The 17,242-nt window shown below is 55.0% G+C and overlaps 4 protein-coding genes and 4 non-coding genes across 8 annotated transcripts; 7 read left to right on the top strand and 1 right to left on the bottom strand.

Annotated features, from left to right (window-relative positions):
* Positions 1 to 64: 64 nt before the first annotated feature.
* Positions 65 to 6,633, top strand: EIF4A1 (eukaryotic translation initiation factor 4A1). Its single transcript, XM_060082901.1, has 11 exons — positions 65 to 144; positions 1,518 to 1,566; positions 2,019 to 2,151; positions 2,609 to 2,748; positions 4,011 to 4,179; positions 4,516 to 4,625; positions 4,963 to 5,106; positions 5,186 to 5,323; positions 5,436 to 5,525; positions 5,789 to 5,868; positions 5,993 to 6,633. Exons 1-11 carry the CDS (start codon positions 122 to 124, stop codon positions 6,135 to 6,137), a joined length of 1,221 nt encoding a protein of 406 aa, XP_059938884.1. The 5' UTR covers positions 65 to 121; the 3' UTR covers positions 6,138 to 6,633.
* LOC132479378 (small nucleolar RNA SNORA48) lies at positions 2,186 to 2,320 on the top strand. Its single transcript, XR_009530500.1, has one exon. It is a non-coding gene; the product is annotated as a small nucleolar RNA SNORA48 (small nucleolar RNA).
* On the top strand, positions 3,046 to 3,190 carry LOC132479379 (small nucleolar RNA SNORA48). The gene has a single exon (XR_009530501.1). It is a non-coding gene; the product is annotated as a small nucleolar RNA SNORA48 (small nucleolar RNA).
* On the top strand, positions 4,284 to 4,424 carry LOC132479397 (small nucleolar RNA SNORD10). Its single transcript, XR_009530516.1, has one exon. It is a non-coding gene; the product is annotated as a small nucleolar RNA SNORD10 (small nucleolar RNA).
* LOC132479446 (small nucleolar RNA SNORA67) lies at positions 5,571 to 5,712 on the top strand. Its single transcript, XR_009530560.1, has one exon. It is a non-coding gene; the product is annotated as a small nucleolar RNA SNORA67 (small nucleolar RNA).
* Positions 6,634 to 7,363: 730 nt separating the features above from the next.
* CD68 (CD68 molecule) lies at positions 7,364 to 9,530 on the top strand. Its single transcript, XM_060082397.1, has 6 exons — positions 7,364 to 7,521; positions 7,605 to 8,083; positions 8,266 to 8,385; positions 8,519 to 8,591; positions 8,708 to 8,878; positions 9,184 to 9,530. Exons 1-6 carry the CDS (start codon positions 7,473 to 7,475, stop codon positions 9,315 to 9,317), a joined length of 1,026 nt encoding a protein of 341 aa, XP_059938380.1. The 5' UTR covers positions 7,364 to 7,472; the 3' UTR covers positions 9,318 to 9,530.
* A 1,810-nt stretch (positions 9,531 to 11,340) lies between these two features.
* MPDU1 (mannose-P-dolichol utilization defect 1) lies at positions 11,341 to 14,314 on the top strand. The gene is made up of 7 exons (XM_060082398.1): positions 11,341 to 11,477; positions 12,636 to 12,701; positions 12,887 to 13,019; positions 13,353 to 13,438; positions 13,558 to 13,676; positions 13,841 to 13,951; positions 14,091 to 14,314. The coding sequence occupies exons 1-7, from the start codon at positions 11,375 to 11,377 to the stop codon at positions 14,214 to 14,216; spliced, it is 744 nt and encodes a 247-aa protein (XP_059938381.1). The 5' UTR covers positions 11,341 to 11,374; the 3' UTR covers positions 14,217 to 14,314.
* A 496-nt stretch (positions 14,315 to 14,810) lies between these two features.
* SOX15 (SRY-box transcription factor 15) lies at positions 14,811 to 16,514 on the bottom strand. The gene is made up of 2 exons (XM_060082399.1): positions 15,836 to 16,514; positions 14,811 to 15,193 (listed from the first exon to the last, which is right to left on the bottom strand). The coding sequence occupies exons 1-2, from the start codon at positions 16,360 to 16,362 to the stop codon at positions 15,025 to 15,027; spliced, it is 696 nt and encodes a 231-aa protein (XP_059938382.1). The 5' UTR covers positions 16,363 to 16,514; the 3' UTR covers positions 14,811 to 15,024.
* Positions 16,515 to 17,242: the final 728 nt, after the last annotated feature.

The raw sequence follows: 17,242 nt of genomic DNA, 5'->3' as shown, positions 1-17,242 counted from the left end.
CCGGGTTGCTGAGCGCCGGCAGGCGGAGCCGAGGAGGCCAAGCCAATGCGATGGCTGGGGCGGGGCTGGGCTCTCTATAAGTTGTCGATAGGCGGGCACTCCGCCCTAGTTTCTAAGGATCATGTCTGCGAGTCAGGATTCTCGGTAAGAAAGACATTTGCAAGAGATTGTGGCTACTTACCCTGCTGTCCCTTCCGAGGACCCCACCGGAGGAAGCTGAGGTCCATCGCCCTAGCCCCCCCCCCCCCCAGGGTTGCGGGCGACCAAGCCGGGAGCACCCTTGGGGGGGGGTGAGGGGCGGGTCCACGGCCGACGTTGCCTCCAGGGCCTAGGTAGAGGCCGAGGACGGCCCAGGTTTCGGGGCTCGGCGCGCGAGGTGCGCTACGAGGGCTCGACCGACGAGGTGCCTGAAGCCCCGGCGTTGAGTCGGGCGGCGAGGTCGCAACCTGGCGTGGGAAAGAGAGGTAGAGGCGACCGTGCGTGGCCCGGAGCCGCCGGTCCGGTTGCCTCACTGCCGGAGGGAGGGCTCGCGCGATCGGGATTCCGGAGGATTCTGACGGTACCACTCGCCGAAGGCGGGGGTGCCTGCGTCCTCAAATCCAGTCGCTGAGTCGCGTGGAGCTATGGGTCGGGGGAGAAGAAGCCGGCCGTTCTGTGTGCTGGTTTTCTTGACGGCCAGGACCGACCCTAACCCCGAGGAGCGGCCGCGTGAGGCACGAGGAGCCCACTCGGCGCCGGGCGGGCGGGTCCATTTTGCCGCACAAGCCGGGCAATTGGCAAACTGCGGATGGTCAGGTCCACTTTCCTTCGGGGGTGAGCGGCCTGAGGTATGGGAGGGCGACGCCATTTCGCGACGGGGCGGGCGAGATGTGGTTTGTTCCGGGGTGGGGTGGGGACGCCGCCGAGTGGTCGAGGGAGCAAGCACATGGCGTCCCGAGGTGTTCCCCTCCCCCAGTCCGCTTCGCTTCTAAGTGTTGTGCAATCTCCCCCCTTTGCTAGCTCGGCTGGGGCTCATTGTGCGCGAGGCCGCCACCGCCCGCGGCCTCCCACATCCGGGCACTGCGAGGGGGGGAGATGGGCTCGAGGGAGTGGGGGAGGGCGCGGGCTGTATGACGTGGGGGGAAGGGGATGTCCTACCCTGGCATCTGGGGAGGGGAGGGCGGGACTTCCGGCGCGCAGGGGCCACGGTGGGAGGTGCACGCGTTTGGGCTTGGAGCGTCAGGCTCAGGACACGTGCGCCCGGAGGCAGGCACCACCTCCGCGCCCCTTAAGCGCAGGTCGGCTCCTTCCAGCCTCTGGGTCTTCTAGGAACGTTATTCTATCATGTCGGGGTCGGCTTGACTTGAGCCGCTCCCGAGATGGGGCCTGACTCAGTTCTAAAATAACTATTCTGTTTTTTGGGAACACGTGGGGCTTGGATTAGGGAGTGAAGGCTGATGGCATCATGCAAAGTTGGTTTGCTGGTAGGAAGAGGCTGGCTGTCAGGATTTCTACATACTGTATTTTTAAACCGACAGATCTAGAGACAATGGCCCCGATGGGATGGAGCCCGAAGGCGTCATCGAGGTGAGGTTGGACCCCTCCCACCATTATCCTTTAACTCTGGGAAAGGCAGTGCCACTAGCATTGTTCTTTGGCTTTTGAAGTGGTGGTTTAGTGAATACACCAGTGATTGAAACCCAGGATTCAACTGTACTACGTAACATAAAACTCCCAGGTAGTTAGTAGACATGACACCTTAACTCCCTTGCAGAAATTTGTTTAAAGTTTTTAAAGTGTGTTTAAAACATGTCACTCAGATTCTGTTCTCCTTTCTACAACATCTGGGTTCACTGTTTACAAGTGGGCTGGCCCCTTGGGGGGGGGGTTTCCCAGGTCATGTAGAACCATCAACCATCTGGCTTCCATGGGGAGAAGAGAGGCTGTGGGCTCTGAAGCTGTGGTGCAGGCACAAGGTCCTGTTTACTCCAATGCCAGAGCACAGCCCTATTTCTCCTACTTTAATTTGTTTTCTACAGAGTAACTGGAATGAGATTGTTGACAGCTTTGATGACATGAACCTTTCGGAGTCACTCCTCCGTGGCATCTACGCCTATGGTTTTGAGAAGCCCTCTGCCATCCAGCAGCGAGCCATTCTTCCTTGTATCAAGGGTAAGACCCTTCTGCCCCAGAACAAGTTCTGGACTGTCCCTGGCCTGGGTAGAGTGGCGCCTGGTTGGTGGTGCCTGTCTCATATCAGCCAGGGACAAAGTAACTCCTTGTTTATCCCAGCTTGGCTTTTGGTTTGTGTCCATGTCTGGTTCATGCCCTGGAAACATGGATTGCTGGTTTAATTTCAACAAGGTAGTGTTTTAACCAGATCATGCTGGCTTTTTACAGCTGTATTTTTAGCCCAATTTTGTGCAGTACTAAATGACTGAAACCTGGCCTGATTTTCCTGATCTGTTCTTGTTTGGATACTATGTTGTCATGTAGAGTCTGAAGCACTTATTGCTGGGCACATATCTATTGGTTGCTTACTGGTCTCATTCAGCAGGGCTGTTGAATGTCCCCTGAGTCCAAAGAATGCTTTCTACCATATCAAATTTCTCTCCTAATTTGTGTTTAGGTTATGATGTGATCGCTCAAGCCCAATCTGGGACTGGGAAAACGGCCACTTTTGCCATATCAATTTTGCAGCAGATTGAATTGGATCTAAAGGCCACCCAGGCCTTGGTCCTGGCACCCACTAGAGAGTTGGCTCAGCAGGTGAGTTTACCTTTCTTCCCCTGAAGGACTTACTTAGAAGTGATTAACATAAACCAGAAATCAGAAGTTATGTGCCCCAACTCCTACCACTTTTGGAAGAACTGAAGTATGGGGAAAAGAGATGATATAAAGTCAGTTGATGACTTTTATGTCTCAAGACTTAGTAGGTTAATTGTAAGCCTTTTCCTCACCAAACACGGTAAGCATCCCTTACTCCACCCATTTCCTGAGTCAGACGAGGAAGGCTGCTGGGTGGAGCCTGGCTGGCTGGGCAAGTTTGGCTGTTTTATGAACAAAACCCCCTGGCAATGGGCAAAGAGACACCTGATTGGTGGTGGTGCTCTTGTATCAGTCAGGGGCAAAGCAGATGTCTAGTCCTTTCTTCATCGTAGCTTGATGCCTGGGTTGGTGGCCAGAGCTGTTTCATGGCTGGGGCACATAAAATGTTGGGCTATTTTCCTGGGTCTTGGAGGGGGAAAAGATCAGAAACACTTGTCTCATAAGTTGATTACTGAGTTTAGGGGAATGTATTCTTACAGTGTTCTACGGAGGTATCGTGGTCATTCTGTGCCTAACTTCTGAACAAAGGCAGTGAGTGTAAGCAAGAAGTTACAGTAGGAGGGCCCTTAACGTTTAGAACATGCTTTAAGAGTGAACATGCTATCCAACGTAGGCAGGAGTACAACAGTACATAGATGTCATTCCACACATAAAACTAATTGCTGTGACCCATCAAATAAATGGGTCACACAGCTGACTTCCAGAAAGCTGTGAGGTCTAATTGGTTAAGAAGCCATGTTGAAGTTATTTCAGGGGGCCATTATTGTGAATCAGTGTGTACATTCAGGAGCCAGACTGGGTTCAAATTCTGAGACTGCCACTTAGCAGTCTAATCTTAGATTTTTTAACCTACCTGTTTCTTGCTTAAGAAGTGAGCTTAGGGGGTTTCCCTGGTGGCGCAGTGGTTGAGAGTCCGCCTGCCGATGCAGGGGACACGGGTTCGTGCCCCGGTCCGGGAAGATCCCACATGCCGCGGAGCGGCTGGGCCCGTGAGCCATGGCCGCTGAGCCTGCGCGTCCGGAGCCTGTGCTCCACAACGGGCGAGGCCACGACAGAGGCTCGTGTACCGCAAAAAAAAAAAAAAAAAAAAAGGGAGCCTAATAGTGTTTGTCTCAGAGCTGGAAAGAATAAAATACATAGCACTTAAAATGGTGCCTGGCAGTTGTAGCTAATATACAAGCACTTATGTTTTTCTGGTTCAGATACAGAAGGTAGTTATGGCCTTAGGAGATTACATGGGTGCCTCGTGCCACGCCTGCATTGGGGGTACCAATGTGCGTGCTGAGGTGCAGAAGCTGCAGATGGAAGCTCCCCATATCATCGTGGGTACCCCAGGCCGTGTGTTCGACATGCTTAACCGGAGATACTTGTGTGAGTGTACAATTTTCTAGCCCTCTGGGTCACTTCCTTATACATGCCTTTCCAGTTTCTTAACGTGGCCACGATTTGATTCCCAATGATATCCTCTGAGAGTTGCTCTGTGATGAACCCCATGCGTGTCATCTGAGCCTGGCTTCCCTGTCATCGCAGCCCATGTAGTGTTCTACTTCCCAGGGCTATTGTCTGGCCTGGCAAGGGGGTCCCAGGCAGAGGATCAGTCTTTGTCTTCTGAGAGCAGACCGCCTGTCCCTGTTTTTTTAATCGGGAAAGTTAGGTGTAGTTCACACTTCCCTAGTAACTACCTGTTGGTGTTTTTTCTTTCTGCAGCTCCCAAATACATCAAGATGTTTGTACTGGATGAAGCTGATGAAATGTTAAGCCGTGGGTTCAAGGACCAGATCTATGACATATTCCAAAAGCTTAATAGCAACACCCAGGTGAGGAGGACATTGGGGTCTTGCTTGCATGGGTGACAGTTGCTTTGTATAGGTTGTGGTGTGCTTGGGGTGATGATAGAGCATTATCAAGTGCCAAAAGAGGGACTTCCCTGGCAGTCCAGTGGTTAAGACCCGGCACTTCCAAGGCAGGGGGTATGGATTCGACCCCTGCTCAGGGAACTAAGATCCTACATGCCACGTGTTGTGGCCAAAAAGTTTAAAAAAAAAAAAAAAATCTGGGATGATCTCCAGATATCTAAAAAAACCCAAAAGTGCCAGGGGAACCATGGAGTTCTGGAGTTTCCCCTACCCTGAGACTGCTCTTTTTTTCCATTAGGTGGTTTTGCTGTCAGCTACAATGCCTTCCGATGTGCTTGAGGTGACCAAGAAGTTCATGAGGGACCCAATTAGAATTCTTGTCAAGAAAGAAGAGTTGACGCTGGAGGGTATCCGCCAATTCTACATCAATGTGGAACGAGAGGTGGGGCCCAGTGCAGGAGGCGGGCCTGGTGGTAAGTTGTTGGGTATAGCCCCTGACTGATCTCCCCCCACCCCACCAGGAGTGGAAGCTGGACACACTGTGTGACTTGTATGAAACCCTGACCATCACACAGGCAGTCATCTTCATCAACACCCGAAGGAAGGTGGACTGGCTCACTGAGAAGATGCATGCCCGAGACTTCACCGTCTCTGCCATGGTGAGGTTTCTCCACCTTGTTTACCAGCAGAGTCACATGTCAGGGTCCTACTCACAGTCAGTTCTCAGAACCAACGCACCTACTTGTTACACCGTTCTGTTTCCTGTTCTAGCACGGAGATATGGACCAAAAAGAACGAGACGTTATCATGAGGGAGTTCCGCTCTGGCTCTAGCAGAGTATTGATCACCACTGACCTGCTGGTAAGTAGAAGGGCATCTGGACAAGAGGGGAAGGAAGATGGGAGAATCCAAGGTGATTCCCTCTTCCAAGGGGCCTTCTAGTGCCCCTCTTCAGGAAAGTAGCAACTTGGAAGAAAATCTGGCACGCCTCAGGTTTCTGGGGAGAGGGGATGTTTGTTTCCCTGCCTGCCTTTGGCTGCCTACATGTATGCTTAAGTCTCTTCTGGACAGACTTACAGTGTCCTCTCATTCACACACTGAAGCTGCCTTCTTTCTGGACATAGGCCAGAGGCATCGATGTGCAGCAGGTTTCCTTAGTCATCAACTATGACCTCCCCACCAACAGGGAAAACTACATCCACAGGTAAATGCAGATCTGGACTGTTGACCAGCCCGACCCCCTCCTGCCCAGTCCTCCCTGCACGGAAGCGTCTGATTTTTTCCATTTCCCTTATCCTCACTTATTCTAAGGTGTCCTTGTTTTCCAGAATCGGTCGAGGTGGCCGTTTCGGCCGTAAGGGTGTGGCTATTAACATGGTGACGGAAGAAGACAAGAGGACCCTTCGAGACATTGAGACCTTCTACAACACCTCCATTGAGGAGATGCCCCTCAATGTTGCTGACCTCATCTGAGGGGCTGTTCTGCTACCTAGCCCCCCAGCCAGGGCTCAGTCCTTGGGGGGCGCTGAGGAGCAGCAGGAGGAGGGGGGAGGGAAGGGAGTCAAGGGATGGACATCTTGTCATTTTTTTCTTTTTTTTTTCTTTGAATAAATGTCACTTTTTGAGGCAAAAGAAGGAACCGTGAACATTTTAGACACCCTTTTCTTTGGGGTAGGCGCCGTCTCTTCTCCCAAAAACACTAATCCATTTCCCTAACCTAGTCACCTCCAAACCCCAGAGGCTCTCCCCACCCCACCTGAATTCCTCTGAAAATGATTCAGTCCACCTCATTTGCTGGACCAAATCTGGAGGGAGAACCCCCCCGCCCTGTGTTAGGTGGCCCAGGGGGTTGTCCCCAGGTGGGGGGAGTAGGGGAGAGAAAATGGTAGCCATTTTTACATTGTTTTGTATAGTATTTATTGATTCAGGAAACAAAGACAAAATTCTGAATAAAATGACTTGGAAACTGCCTGCCTTGGCTCGTCATTTCTTCCCTCCCCTTCCCTCCCATCTGCTATTGGGTACAGACAGCCCTACTCCCTTCTGTTGAGCTTTTTTGTTGTTGACTGGAAAATGGTCGTGTTAACTGGATACTATGACCTTTCTGGAAGGGGCTGGGCAAAGACCGTCATAAGTACCTCACGTGTCTCAACAAAGCGGAAGCAACGGCTTCCCTGGTGGTGTAGTGGTTTAGAGTCCGCCTGCAAATGCAGGGGACACGGGTTCGTGCCCCGGTCCAGGAAGATCCCACGTGCCCCCACGTGCCGCGGAGCAGCTGGGCCTGCATGTCCGGAGCCTGTGCTCCGCAACGGGAGAGGCCACAGCAGTGAGAGGCCCGCGTACCAAAAAAACAAAACAAACAAAAAGAAGCAACAGAGGAAAGGGAGTGGAAATAAATGTTTCAAGTTTTACATCCTATTGAACTCTGGCAGGGAGGGGCTGCTGGCTCCATAATCACTTGTCACAACCACTAAGTTTTGCTGAGGCAGACAAATGAATCCCCAAGGATCCACTTACCCAAAACTCCATCTCACTATCCACATGACACATGTTGCTGACAGCCCCTACTTCCGGTGACACCAGGGCCAATCATCTAACTCAATGACAAAATTTTAATGACTAAGAGATTGGTGGCTGGGGCTGAGGTGCCTGAGTCAGGCGGGGGGTTGGGTTACCTCAGTTACAGGAAGTCAAAGATTTATTTCCTCTTTTCCCAAATGAACGAAGGCAGAGGGTATAGGGTTGATTGAGCAGGCAGCTGGTACCGACACAGAGCCAAGCTGGGCTCTGGGTGGAGGCTGTTCTGTCATGAGGTTGGCTGTGCTCTTCTCTGGGGCCTTGCTGGGTCTACTAGCAGGTAAGGAGAAAGGGGACCGAAGGGGAGGGGGCCCCTTGGAAGGAGCTTGCCCCTGGGGTGCTAACCAGTCTTTCCTCTGAAAGCCCAGGGGACAGGGAATGACTGTCCTCATAAAAAATCGGCCACTCTGCTGCCATCCTTCACGGTGACACCTACAGCTACAGAAAGCACAACAAGCCCTGGAACAACCAGCCACAGAACGACCACGAGCCACAAAACGACCACGAGCCACAAAACGACCACTTACACAGCTACCACCACTCATAAAACTACCACCACAGGCACCACCAGCCACGAGTCTTCAACAGCCACTCACCATCCTGCTACCACCACCAGTCACGGAAATGCCACCGTTCATCCAACAAGCAACAGCACTGCCACCAGCCCAGGACCCTCCACCAGATCCCCCCGCCCAGGACCACCTCCACCCTCTCCAAGTCCTAGCCCAGGTTCCAAGGAGGCGATAGGAGACTACACTTGGACTAACGGTTCCCAGCCCTGCATCCGGCTCCAAGCCCAGATTCAGATTCGAGTTCTGTACCCAACCCAGGGTGGAGGAGAGGTAAAGCTAAAAAACAGTAGAGGACATAAGGGGAAGGGGATGAGGCCTTCTGCTACGGTTCAGAGGGGAAGGAGGAAGAGTAAAGAAGTAGACGAATACAGGGTGAAGACAAAGGGAACAGGAACCTTGGATGGCACAGCTGTGTAGTCTTGTGACCCTCTCTCGTCTTTTAACTTCTGCAGGCCTGGGGAATCTCTGTTCTGAACCCCAACAAAACCAAGGCCCAAGGGGGCTGTGAGGGTGCTCATCCCCACTTGCTCCTCTCATTTCCCTATGGACAGCTCAGCTTTGGATTCAAGCAGGTACTTAACCCTCATCCCTCACTCTCACCCTCCAAGCGCCCTACGCCTACCAACTTCTTGCCGCACTCCTTACTCTGTGTACCTGGATGCCACTCTCCCCTGCTGCTCTGAGTCTTCCTGGTCACCTCCCCAGGAGCCACTGCAGAGAACCGTCTACCTGAACCATATGACTGTGGAGTACAACGTATCCTTTCCCCAGGCAGCGCGTGAGTAACCTTCCCTTTCTCATCACTTGCACTAGATGTCTGGGCTCCTGAAGGGACCTAGGCTGGGGGCATGGTGGGGATGCCGCTATGGAGCTGACCCTTCCTCGTTCTTTCAGAGTGGACATTCTCTGTTCAGAATTCATCCCTTCGAGATCTCCAAACCCCTCTGGGCCAGAGCTTCAGTTGCAGAAACGCAAGCGTCATTCTTTCACCAGCTTTCCACATTGACCTGCTCTCCCTGAAGCTACAAGCTGCTCAGCTGCCCCCCACAGGGGCCTTTGGACCAAGTAAGACCTATTCCTTCCCTCCTAGAATTTCCCCACTGCACTGAAAGCCCTCCCCCCGAGGCCTATAATCTCCCTTCCTGCACCCCCAAATTTCCTCCCCCTCTCAAGTTTGTCAGAGCTAGGGTAACTGTCCTCCCCTCCTCTAGAAGACTCTGCCCAGGCTCCCCTTTTTGGTGCTCTGAGTCCTCTAGGTGAGCCCGCCCCTCACCAATCTCCTACTTCCCAACATCACACATTCCCTCCTTCCACCTTTAGCCCAACCACCACCCAAGTTGTGATGCCTACTTGCCCTATCTTTCCGCCAGGTTTCTCTTGTCCCAGTGACCAATCCAACTTGCTGCCTCTCATCATTGGCCTGATCTTACTCGGCCTCCTCATCCTGGTGCTTGTTACCTTCTGCGTTGTCCGGAGACGCCCACCCACTTACCAGCCCCTCTGAGCATTTGTCCCAACAGCCAGGGCACCAGGAGGTGCCCTCATTTCTCACCACTCAACTGACTCAGAGACAAAGTTATCTTCCTTCCCTGTCTTGATGAACAAAAGTAGAGATAATGCAATCGGGAGGGATGAGGAGAGAGATGTTTATTAAATATGACTGATTCCCCCTCCCCCATATCCAGTGGGAGCATAGTAAAACTTGATCAAATCTCTATCCTTGGTTTTCCTTGTCCTTCCTGCCAGGATTAAAAGCCACGAGTTTCTTGTCACACACCTTTCTGTACTTTCCATGGTTGAGTCTTGGGGAGCCAGGAACAGCTGGTGAGGAGGGATGAAAATGTCACTGTGTGGCCCAATGCCCTCACGGGTTCATCCTTCGAAGCCTGACACAGCTGGTGTGGAATCGGCCTCACCTCCCTTCCTCCTCTTCTTCTGGGGCCCCTGGCTGCTCCAGTTCCCTCTCTCCTCCAATCCAGGGGAGCCACCCATCCCAGCAGCCTTCTTCCCAACCTTCATATTACAGTTACAGGCGAAGCAGGCAGCAAGAGCCGTGAGTGTGGGTGGGAAGGTCACAGCCCCGCCCTGCCCTGTTTCAAATGCCCTGCCCTACCCACTGTGCCCAGGCCTAGCGAACAGCCTGGATTAAACTCTCCCCGCACCTGGGATGCTCCTATCTCACCTGCAAAGGGTTTTCATCAACCACGGGAGCAATGCGTACTCTGAACTCCACATACGATCTCCCTCTATGCTCCTGGGAACAACATGCCTCCAGCCTGGGCGACCCGCGGAGCCAACCCTTAAGTCCCTGGTGGTGGCGCACCTAGTGGTGGTGGATGGCGCCCCCCGAGGCAGCCTGAATCCAGATTCTTCAAAGGACCTCCCCGACCAAGAAGTGCCAGACCCTTTACAGTCAGCTATGAGCATCCCCGGGGCCAGAATGGGACCCTTCCAGTTGTAGGAGCCGTGTAAGGCTACAGAAAGCAGCCGCCAGGACCTGCAGACCCAGCCCTTTGAGGGCAGCACGTGGCAGGGACCCAACAACCACACCACCGCCTCGCCGACACCCCGTTATGACCTTGCTGACTGTGGTGCGGCAGTCCCCGAAGGGTGTGGTACTCCCAGCAGGCGCCCAGCCACCAGAGCGTGATGGCCAGGCCCATCTCCACCGAGATGGCCGAGAGCTGGTGTCCCGGCGCTGGGGGGCAGAGGGCATCGCTCCCGCCGCCTAATCCAAGATGCCCTTTCCCAAGGCTAGCTACTGGGCCCCCTCCGCCTGGCCCAAGCCCTGGCTCAGCACGCGGTCGCAGGAGGCCGAGGAGCGGGCCTTGGCCTAGAGGTGGCGCCCTCGGGCCAGTGGGGTGAGAAGGAACCCCAGGGCCCTCGTTTCACAAGGGCGGCCAGGGCTGGGCCCGCAAGGGGGTTAAGGGCGTTGCCGTCCCCCGAAACTGGGCTCACCTTCCCCACCTCCCCCTCCTCTGCTTCACTGTCCCGGCCCAGCAGTTGCTGGCGCACCCATCTGCGAAGGCCTGGGCGAACCTGAGGAGGAAGAAGCATGGGCTCGGCGCCTAAGGAGGGATGCCTAGCTCAGACTATCCCCCTCCCGTCGGTGCCGTGTCCTCTGGAGACGCCGAGAGCACAGGAGAGAGAACGCTACAGAGCCCCCGCCCAACGCCATTTTGCAGACTCACGCTCCTTCTCTCTCAACTTCGTACAATGTAAAGTCAGCTGGAAGAAAACAAGATGGCGCCGAGCAGGAGGAGCGGAGAAAGGCTGGAGGATAAATCTTGTTGCCGAAGCGGAAGCGTAAACAAAGGCGCGAATGATGGAACTGCGCAGGCGTACAGCTTTGGCACGCTTTAAAATTCGAGCAGCAGGGTGGGCGCGTCCAAAAACGTGGTCTCCGGGCGAGACCTATTTTACGCGAACGAAGGTGGGATGGAGTAAGGCCGGAGCAGCCCTGCTTAATCGCGAGAAGACGGGAGGCGGAGTGCCCGGCGCGCGCATGCGCAACGTAAGTCAATGGCGGTTTGAGGGGCTGGCGGAAGCTAGCTTTTCAATATGGCGACCGAGGTAGACGGGCTGCTCAAACGAGTGCTGGTGCCGATTCTTTTACCTGAGAAATGCTACGACCAAATTTTCATCCAGTGGGACCTGCTTCACGGTGAGTTTTATTCGGTATCCGGTCAAAGTTGTGCTTCAGAGCCCTCCGGCCGTAAGTGCGGCGTGAGTGCGGGCTAAGTGACAGCTGCCACGGCGCGCGGGGCGGAAGTCGCTTCTGAGAAGGGCGGATATGTCTTGGGCTCCGTAGAGGGAGGACTCCATATTTGAGCGAGAGGGGGGAGTCGCCAGGTGGGAGTAGTTCTTTGCTTTAGCGACGATGAAAGACGAAAAGACTCAAATTTTACAAAACAAAGTTTAAAATCTGATTAGATCGTTCCGACCTTTAATAGATCTCTATACCTTCAGAAGCAAGGTTACACTTGATTCAAAGCTTCTCATGAATCCAGGCCTTCGGCGGCGCCCCCAAGAATCCTGCCATCCCAATGGCTTTCCTTCCAGCCTCCACGTTTGCTCATGGTCGAATTTTGGAATTAACTTGTCTGCCTTCCTTCTTCTATCTACGAGGCGACGCCAGAGCAAAACCTGCTTCTGACATCAGACCTTTAGGGAAGCTTTCGCGGTCTGCCCCCGTCAGTTCTTGGTACCCCATCTGTGCTCCCGGGACAATGTTTTAGCCGCGTTCATGACCCACGAGAATCTGACTACTACTGGGCCAGGCACCTTGGGGATAGGGCTTCAAGGCTAGAGAAGATGTCGGTGGCTAGAGCATAAAAGCAAGCCCTGGAAGGGTCAAGTCCCTGAGTAGGGGCCAGAGACAGTGTTCAGGAATGAGTGATACAGAGGAAACCTATCCTTGGAGAAAGAAGACATGTGAAGTGGATTGCCTAGTGGCTCAGAGGCGGGGAATAAAGGATCAGAGGACTCTTGGGCATTGCTCAGCTCTATACAGGGAAGCAAGGGAGAGGTTTGTAAGTCAGATCAAGGAGTTTAGATGTGATGGCAGGGAATGGAAGGTTGGGTCAGAGGAAAGGAATGGTAAAAGCCGTTTTGGAAAGTCACCTTGTCTGAACGTGATATGATTTGGAGTAGGAAGAACTAGGCCTTTTTCACATGCCTCCAGACCACCCAAGGCTTCCGTTGTGTGGGTATGTCAAGGTCTTAAGGAGCACTTCAAGCCTTTAGGCCTGAGCTGCCTCCTGGAACCCCTGGCTTGGGTTCCATAAGTGTCATCTCTGCTTACCTCTTTTTCTCTTCTTAGTTCCCTGCCTCAAGATTCTCCTCAGCAAAGGCCTGGGGCTGGGCATTGTGGCTGGCTCACTTCTGGGTATGTTTCTTATCTTCCCTTCCTGTTGTTGAGAGGTGGGTGGAGTGCTAAGATGCCATGAACTGGATGGGTCCCTTAACCAGAAGTGGGGCTAACATGCCTCCCAGTCTGCTCTGTAGCTGTCATGCTGCGCTCCCAAGGGATGTCAGCCCCTCAGCCCTGCCCTTTTCATCCTCTTTCTCCAGTAAAACTACCCCAAGTGTTTAAACTCCTGGGGGCCAAGAGCGCGGAAGGGTTGAGTTTCCAGTCAGTAATGCTAGAGCTAATGGCGTTAACTGGGACCATGGTCTACAGCATCACCAACAACTTCCCCTTCAGGTGAGGGGCCCCGCCCTTTATCTCCAAGGGTAAGTGCTCACAACTCTAGTAAGGATTAGGGTGAGGGAGGTAAAAGGGCAGGAAGGCTTAAGCCCTTCTGGAACTCTAGCCATCATCTATGGTGATGAGAGGAGGTGAGAATCCCAAGAATGCCCAGTTTCCTATCCTGGGTCAAGCGGGTGGGGGCTTCCGGGAGGCAGGAGGTAAGGAACCAGCAGGGCTGTGGAGGACAGGGAATAATCAGAATTGGGTCCCCAAGATGGATGGGCTATGGAGGCTTTCCCTGCCTCTTTCTAGGCCCACGTTTCTTCCCCCCAACTCTTGACTCTGCAGCTCTTGGGGTGAAGCTCTGTTCCTGATGCTCCAGACAGTCACCGTTGCCTTCCTGATCCTGCACTACAGAGGACAGACTGTGAAAGGTGCTGAGGATTGAGCCAGGAGCTGGCTGCAGCTGTTGGGAGCCCTGCTGGGAACGCAGGCTTGGGAAAACCGAAAGACTCGGAGGTTGATGAGGACTCCTTATCTCCCTGTCTCCCAGGTGTTGCCTTCCTAGTGTGCTCCGCCCTGGTCCTGCTGGTGCTGCTTTCACCACTGACGCCCCAGGCTGTAGTCACCCTGCTCCAGGCCTCCAACATGCCTGCTGTGGTGGTGGGAAGGGTGGGTGCTGGGAACAAGGGAGAGGATGTTGGGTAGGGGGACTGGGTGAGGAGCAGAGGGGAACCCCAAAGTTTGGGGGTGTTGGACTGAGGGGAGTGCAGAAATGTTATGGGAACATTGGACAAGTTCAGATGACAAAACGAAGGGTCTCAACTCCTCCCCAGCTGCTCCAGGCAGCCACCAACTACCGCAATGGGCACACAGGCCAGCTCTCAGCCATCACAGTCTTTCTGCTCTTTGGGGGCTCCCTGGCCCGAATCTTCACCTCCATTCAGGTGAGTGCACCTCCTCCCCTCTAGAGGGCACCATAACCTCACCTTACTTCTCTCTCTCCCCGTGGACTTGAAGCTGCTCCCTCTCTGGAGCCCTTTTTGGCTATGCTGAAGAGTAACCCTAGCTGTGTCTCTCACCCAGGAAACTGGAGACCCCCTCATGGCTGGAACCTTTGTAGTCTCTTCCCTCTGCAATGGCCTCATCGCTGCCCAGCTCCTCTTCTACTGGAATGCAAAGGCTCCCCACAAGAAGAAGAAGGAGCAGTAGAGTTGAGCTGGCTCCTGGAGTACATTCCATGTTTCTATTCATCCACCCAACCTTGGGATCCTTACCATCTGAACCAGTCTGCTGGTGTGACTTTTAATCATTCCCTGTTCTTCTGCAATTGCAGCTTTAGTGGAAATGCTTGGTTGACCCAGATCCTTAGAAACGATAGGGGAAGAGATTTACAGGCTGACATTTAATCATTTAGCTGAGATTCTTTCTTTAGCAGAAGTTTCCAGCTACTTACCTATTCTGGGCAAAACTCTTATCCTGTCCCCCCCATTTCCCCACTTCCCTCTGACCCTAGAGGACAGAGGCTGGACAGTGGAAGGGAATAGGTGCTTGCGGATTCCTCCCTCCCGCACCCTGGCTCAGACTGTCTCCTGGACCCCAGTGCTTGGTGGGGGAAGGGGGAAGGGGGACAGAAGAATGACTGACTCAGGCAGGGCCCCGGGGTGGGGTGTGGAGGTTCCTGCTCTGGCAGGTCCAGGCGGAAGGGAGTGGAGACTGCTGGTTCCTGCTGCAGTAAAGGCGAACAGAGATGGTACAATAAAGACTCAGAGACATGGTGTAATCGTACAAAACTGTGTTCAGCCTACAAAAAAAAAAAAAAAAACTGTCTTGTTTTGCTCCCACTGGCTTTCAGGGCTTTGGGGGGGGTACTGCCCACCTCCTCTGAACTGTGGTCCAACACAGTTCTAGAACAGGGTTTGCAGCCTGGGAATGGTGGTGGTGGTGGTGGTGGTAGTGGGGTGTTTCTGGGTCGAAAAGGAGGATGGAAACCTCTCTGGGAGGTCCATGTCCATGAGGGTTAGAGGTGGGTTAGGGGCATGGGGGCCCCTGGGAGGGGAGGGTTGTACAGAGTGGGAGAGCCTGGGGGTGGGTAGGGGCTGTAGGGGGGGAACAGCTCCCCCTGGAGCCTTGGGTTACTCTGAGGGAGAGAGCACGGCGAGGGGGCTTCCGGTTTACAGTGGGAAGAGCTGCAAAGAGAAACACCGGGGTTAGAAGGCACTTGGTCCCCTGGGTTGGAGGTGCCGAGCAGGGTCCCCAGCTCGCATGTGGGGGTGGTTCTGAGCAGCTCTGCGCAGACATGTATAACTTGTCACCCACCTACCCATCCCTGGCTCCCTGGGTCCTGCCGGTAGGGATCCGGACCCCAGGACGGCTTAGAGCAGCGCCGCCGCAGCCGTGTTGGGGCACGCTCAAGAGCGAGCTTGCGTGCTGCGCGCCTGTTTTCCTCTTTTGGGGCGGCAGGCCAGGAAGGGGTAGAGCTGGGCTTGGCCTGTCCTTGCCCCGGGGGCTGGGAGAGGAAGCTGGGTCACACGAGGGCCAGAATCGGGGGTGGGAAACGGGAAATTCTGGTAACTTAGAACACGGTCATATCCAGGGCGCTGTGGTCTGCTCCTGCGGTGCCACCACCAACAGACTGTGATGGAAACGTCCTCTAGGAAGACCCTGGCTCCCCGGAACTCTCCCACCCTTCACGGGGCGCCCCCCAAACTTCTCCGGGTGTATCCCCTTGGGTGGGCTCGGGGCCCCTGCCAGCCAGGCCCTCTGGTATCCGCCCCCACCCAGGCTGCAAGGAGGGGGGCACGTCCTCACCCCGCTCCCCGGGCACTCACCCGTAACCGCCAGGCAGGTAGGCTGTCGAGTAGTTGGGGGGCTGGTACCCAAAGCCTCTGCTCCCCTGGGTGGTCGTGTACCCGGGCCCCCAGACCGGCCCGCCGCCAGCCACGCCGCCGCTTCCCTGGCCGAAGTGGGGCGACCCGACGCCCGCGCTCTTGGTCTTGCGCCGGGGCCGGTACTTGTAGTCGGGGTAGTCGCGCAGGTGCCGGGCCCGGAGCCGCTTAGCCTCTTCCACGAAGGGCCGCTTCTCGTCCTCGCCCAGCAGCTTCCACTGCGCGCCCAGGCGCTTGGAGATCTCAGAGTTGTGCATCTTCGGGTTCTGCTGCGCCATCTGGCGGCGCTGGGCGGAGCTCCACACCATGAACGCGTTCATGGGCCGTTTCACCTTCTCCAAGGGAAGCCCCCCGGAGACCACTGGGCTCCCGGCGCCCTCCCGCTCCTGGGAGCCCGAGGACGAGGAGTTAGGGGCCGTGGGAGTGGGAGGTTCCAGGCTCCAGGCCTGTGAGGAGCCGGGTAGTGCCATCAGGGGTGAAGGGAAGCCTTAAGAGGGCGTCCTACACGCCCTCCCCTCCAAAGTGAAACGTTGATCCCCAAACCCGGTATCCTTAAAATGGAAGTGGCTTCCTAGTCCGGAGTCGTTACAGAGAGACTCGTGTCCTTAAAAGGTATATATATCGTCCCCAAGTTCAGAGTCCTTATAATGGAGCCCCTGCCACCAACCAATCCGGCACGTTTGGGGAGTCGAGCGCAAAATCCGCTGTCCGGTACCCAGTCCTGGATAGGCTGTGCTCTTTCCTTGTGGCCGCGAGGTCCCCGACCCAGCCTCGCTCCCCCTACTACCTGCCGGCCACCGGCCCGGGCCTCGGTGAAGGCGGTAAACCTTCGCGCTCTAGGGTCCCACAGCTGCCAGGAGACACAGCCCGGATGCCACAGCCCTCTCTCACCTGGCCTCAGCGTCTGTGGCTGCCGGGTGCGCCAGACCCGGGAACTGCTTTTAACGACTGACTCCTCCCTACTCCCTCCCAGCCGACCGCGCCTCCTGAAGGGCGCCAACCTCCCCCTCCCTTAGGCCAACCAGGTGTCCTGTTCTTCCCAGCCCCCAACACTCCCCCCCAGGGGGCCACGCCCCCTCCCCACCCAAGACCCAAGTCAGGCCTTCCAGCCCCAGTGGCTCTGAACAGCTACCCCTCCCTTCTTAAGTACTGGCAGTTTAAAAGTCAATGCCTTTGCACAATGGGATCAGGCCATCTGGTGATCAAAAGCCCTCAGGCTCACAGTTGTGCTGGGAGGGAGGTGAGGACACCCAACCCCCCAATCCAAACCCAAACCCTTTTCTGGTGCCTCCTGCTCTTCAAACCCCTGACCTGGCCTGGGGCAAAAAAGTCTGGCAGTCAGCAGGTAGG

The sequence above is a fragment of the Mesoplodon densirostris genome, chromosome 18 (genome assembly GCF_025265405.1).
Source record: "Mesoplodon densirostris isolate mMesDen1 chromosome 18, mMesDen1 primary haplotype, whole genome shotgun sequence".
Lineage (NCBI taxonomy): Eukaryota > Metazoa > Chordata > Mammalia > Artiodactyla > Ziphiidae > Mesoplodon > Mesoplodon densirostris.
This window is presented reverse-complemented; position numbering and strand designations above follow the sequence as displayed.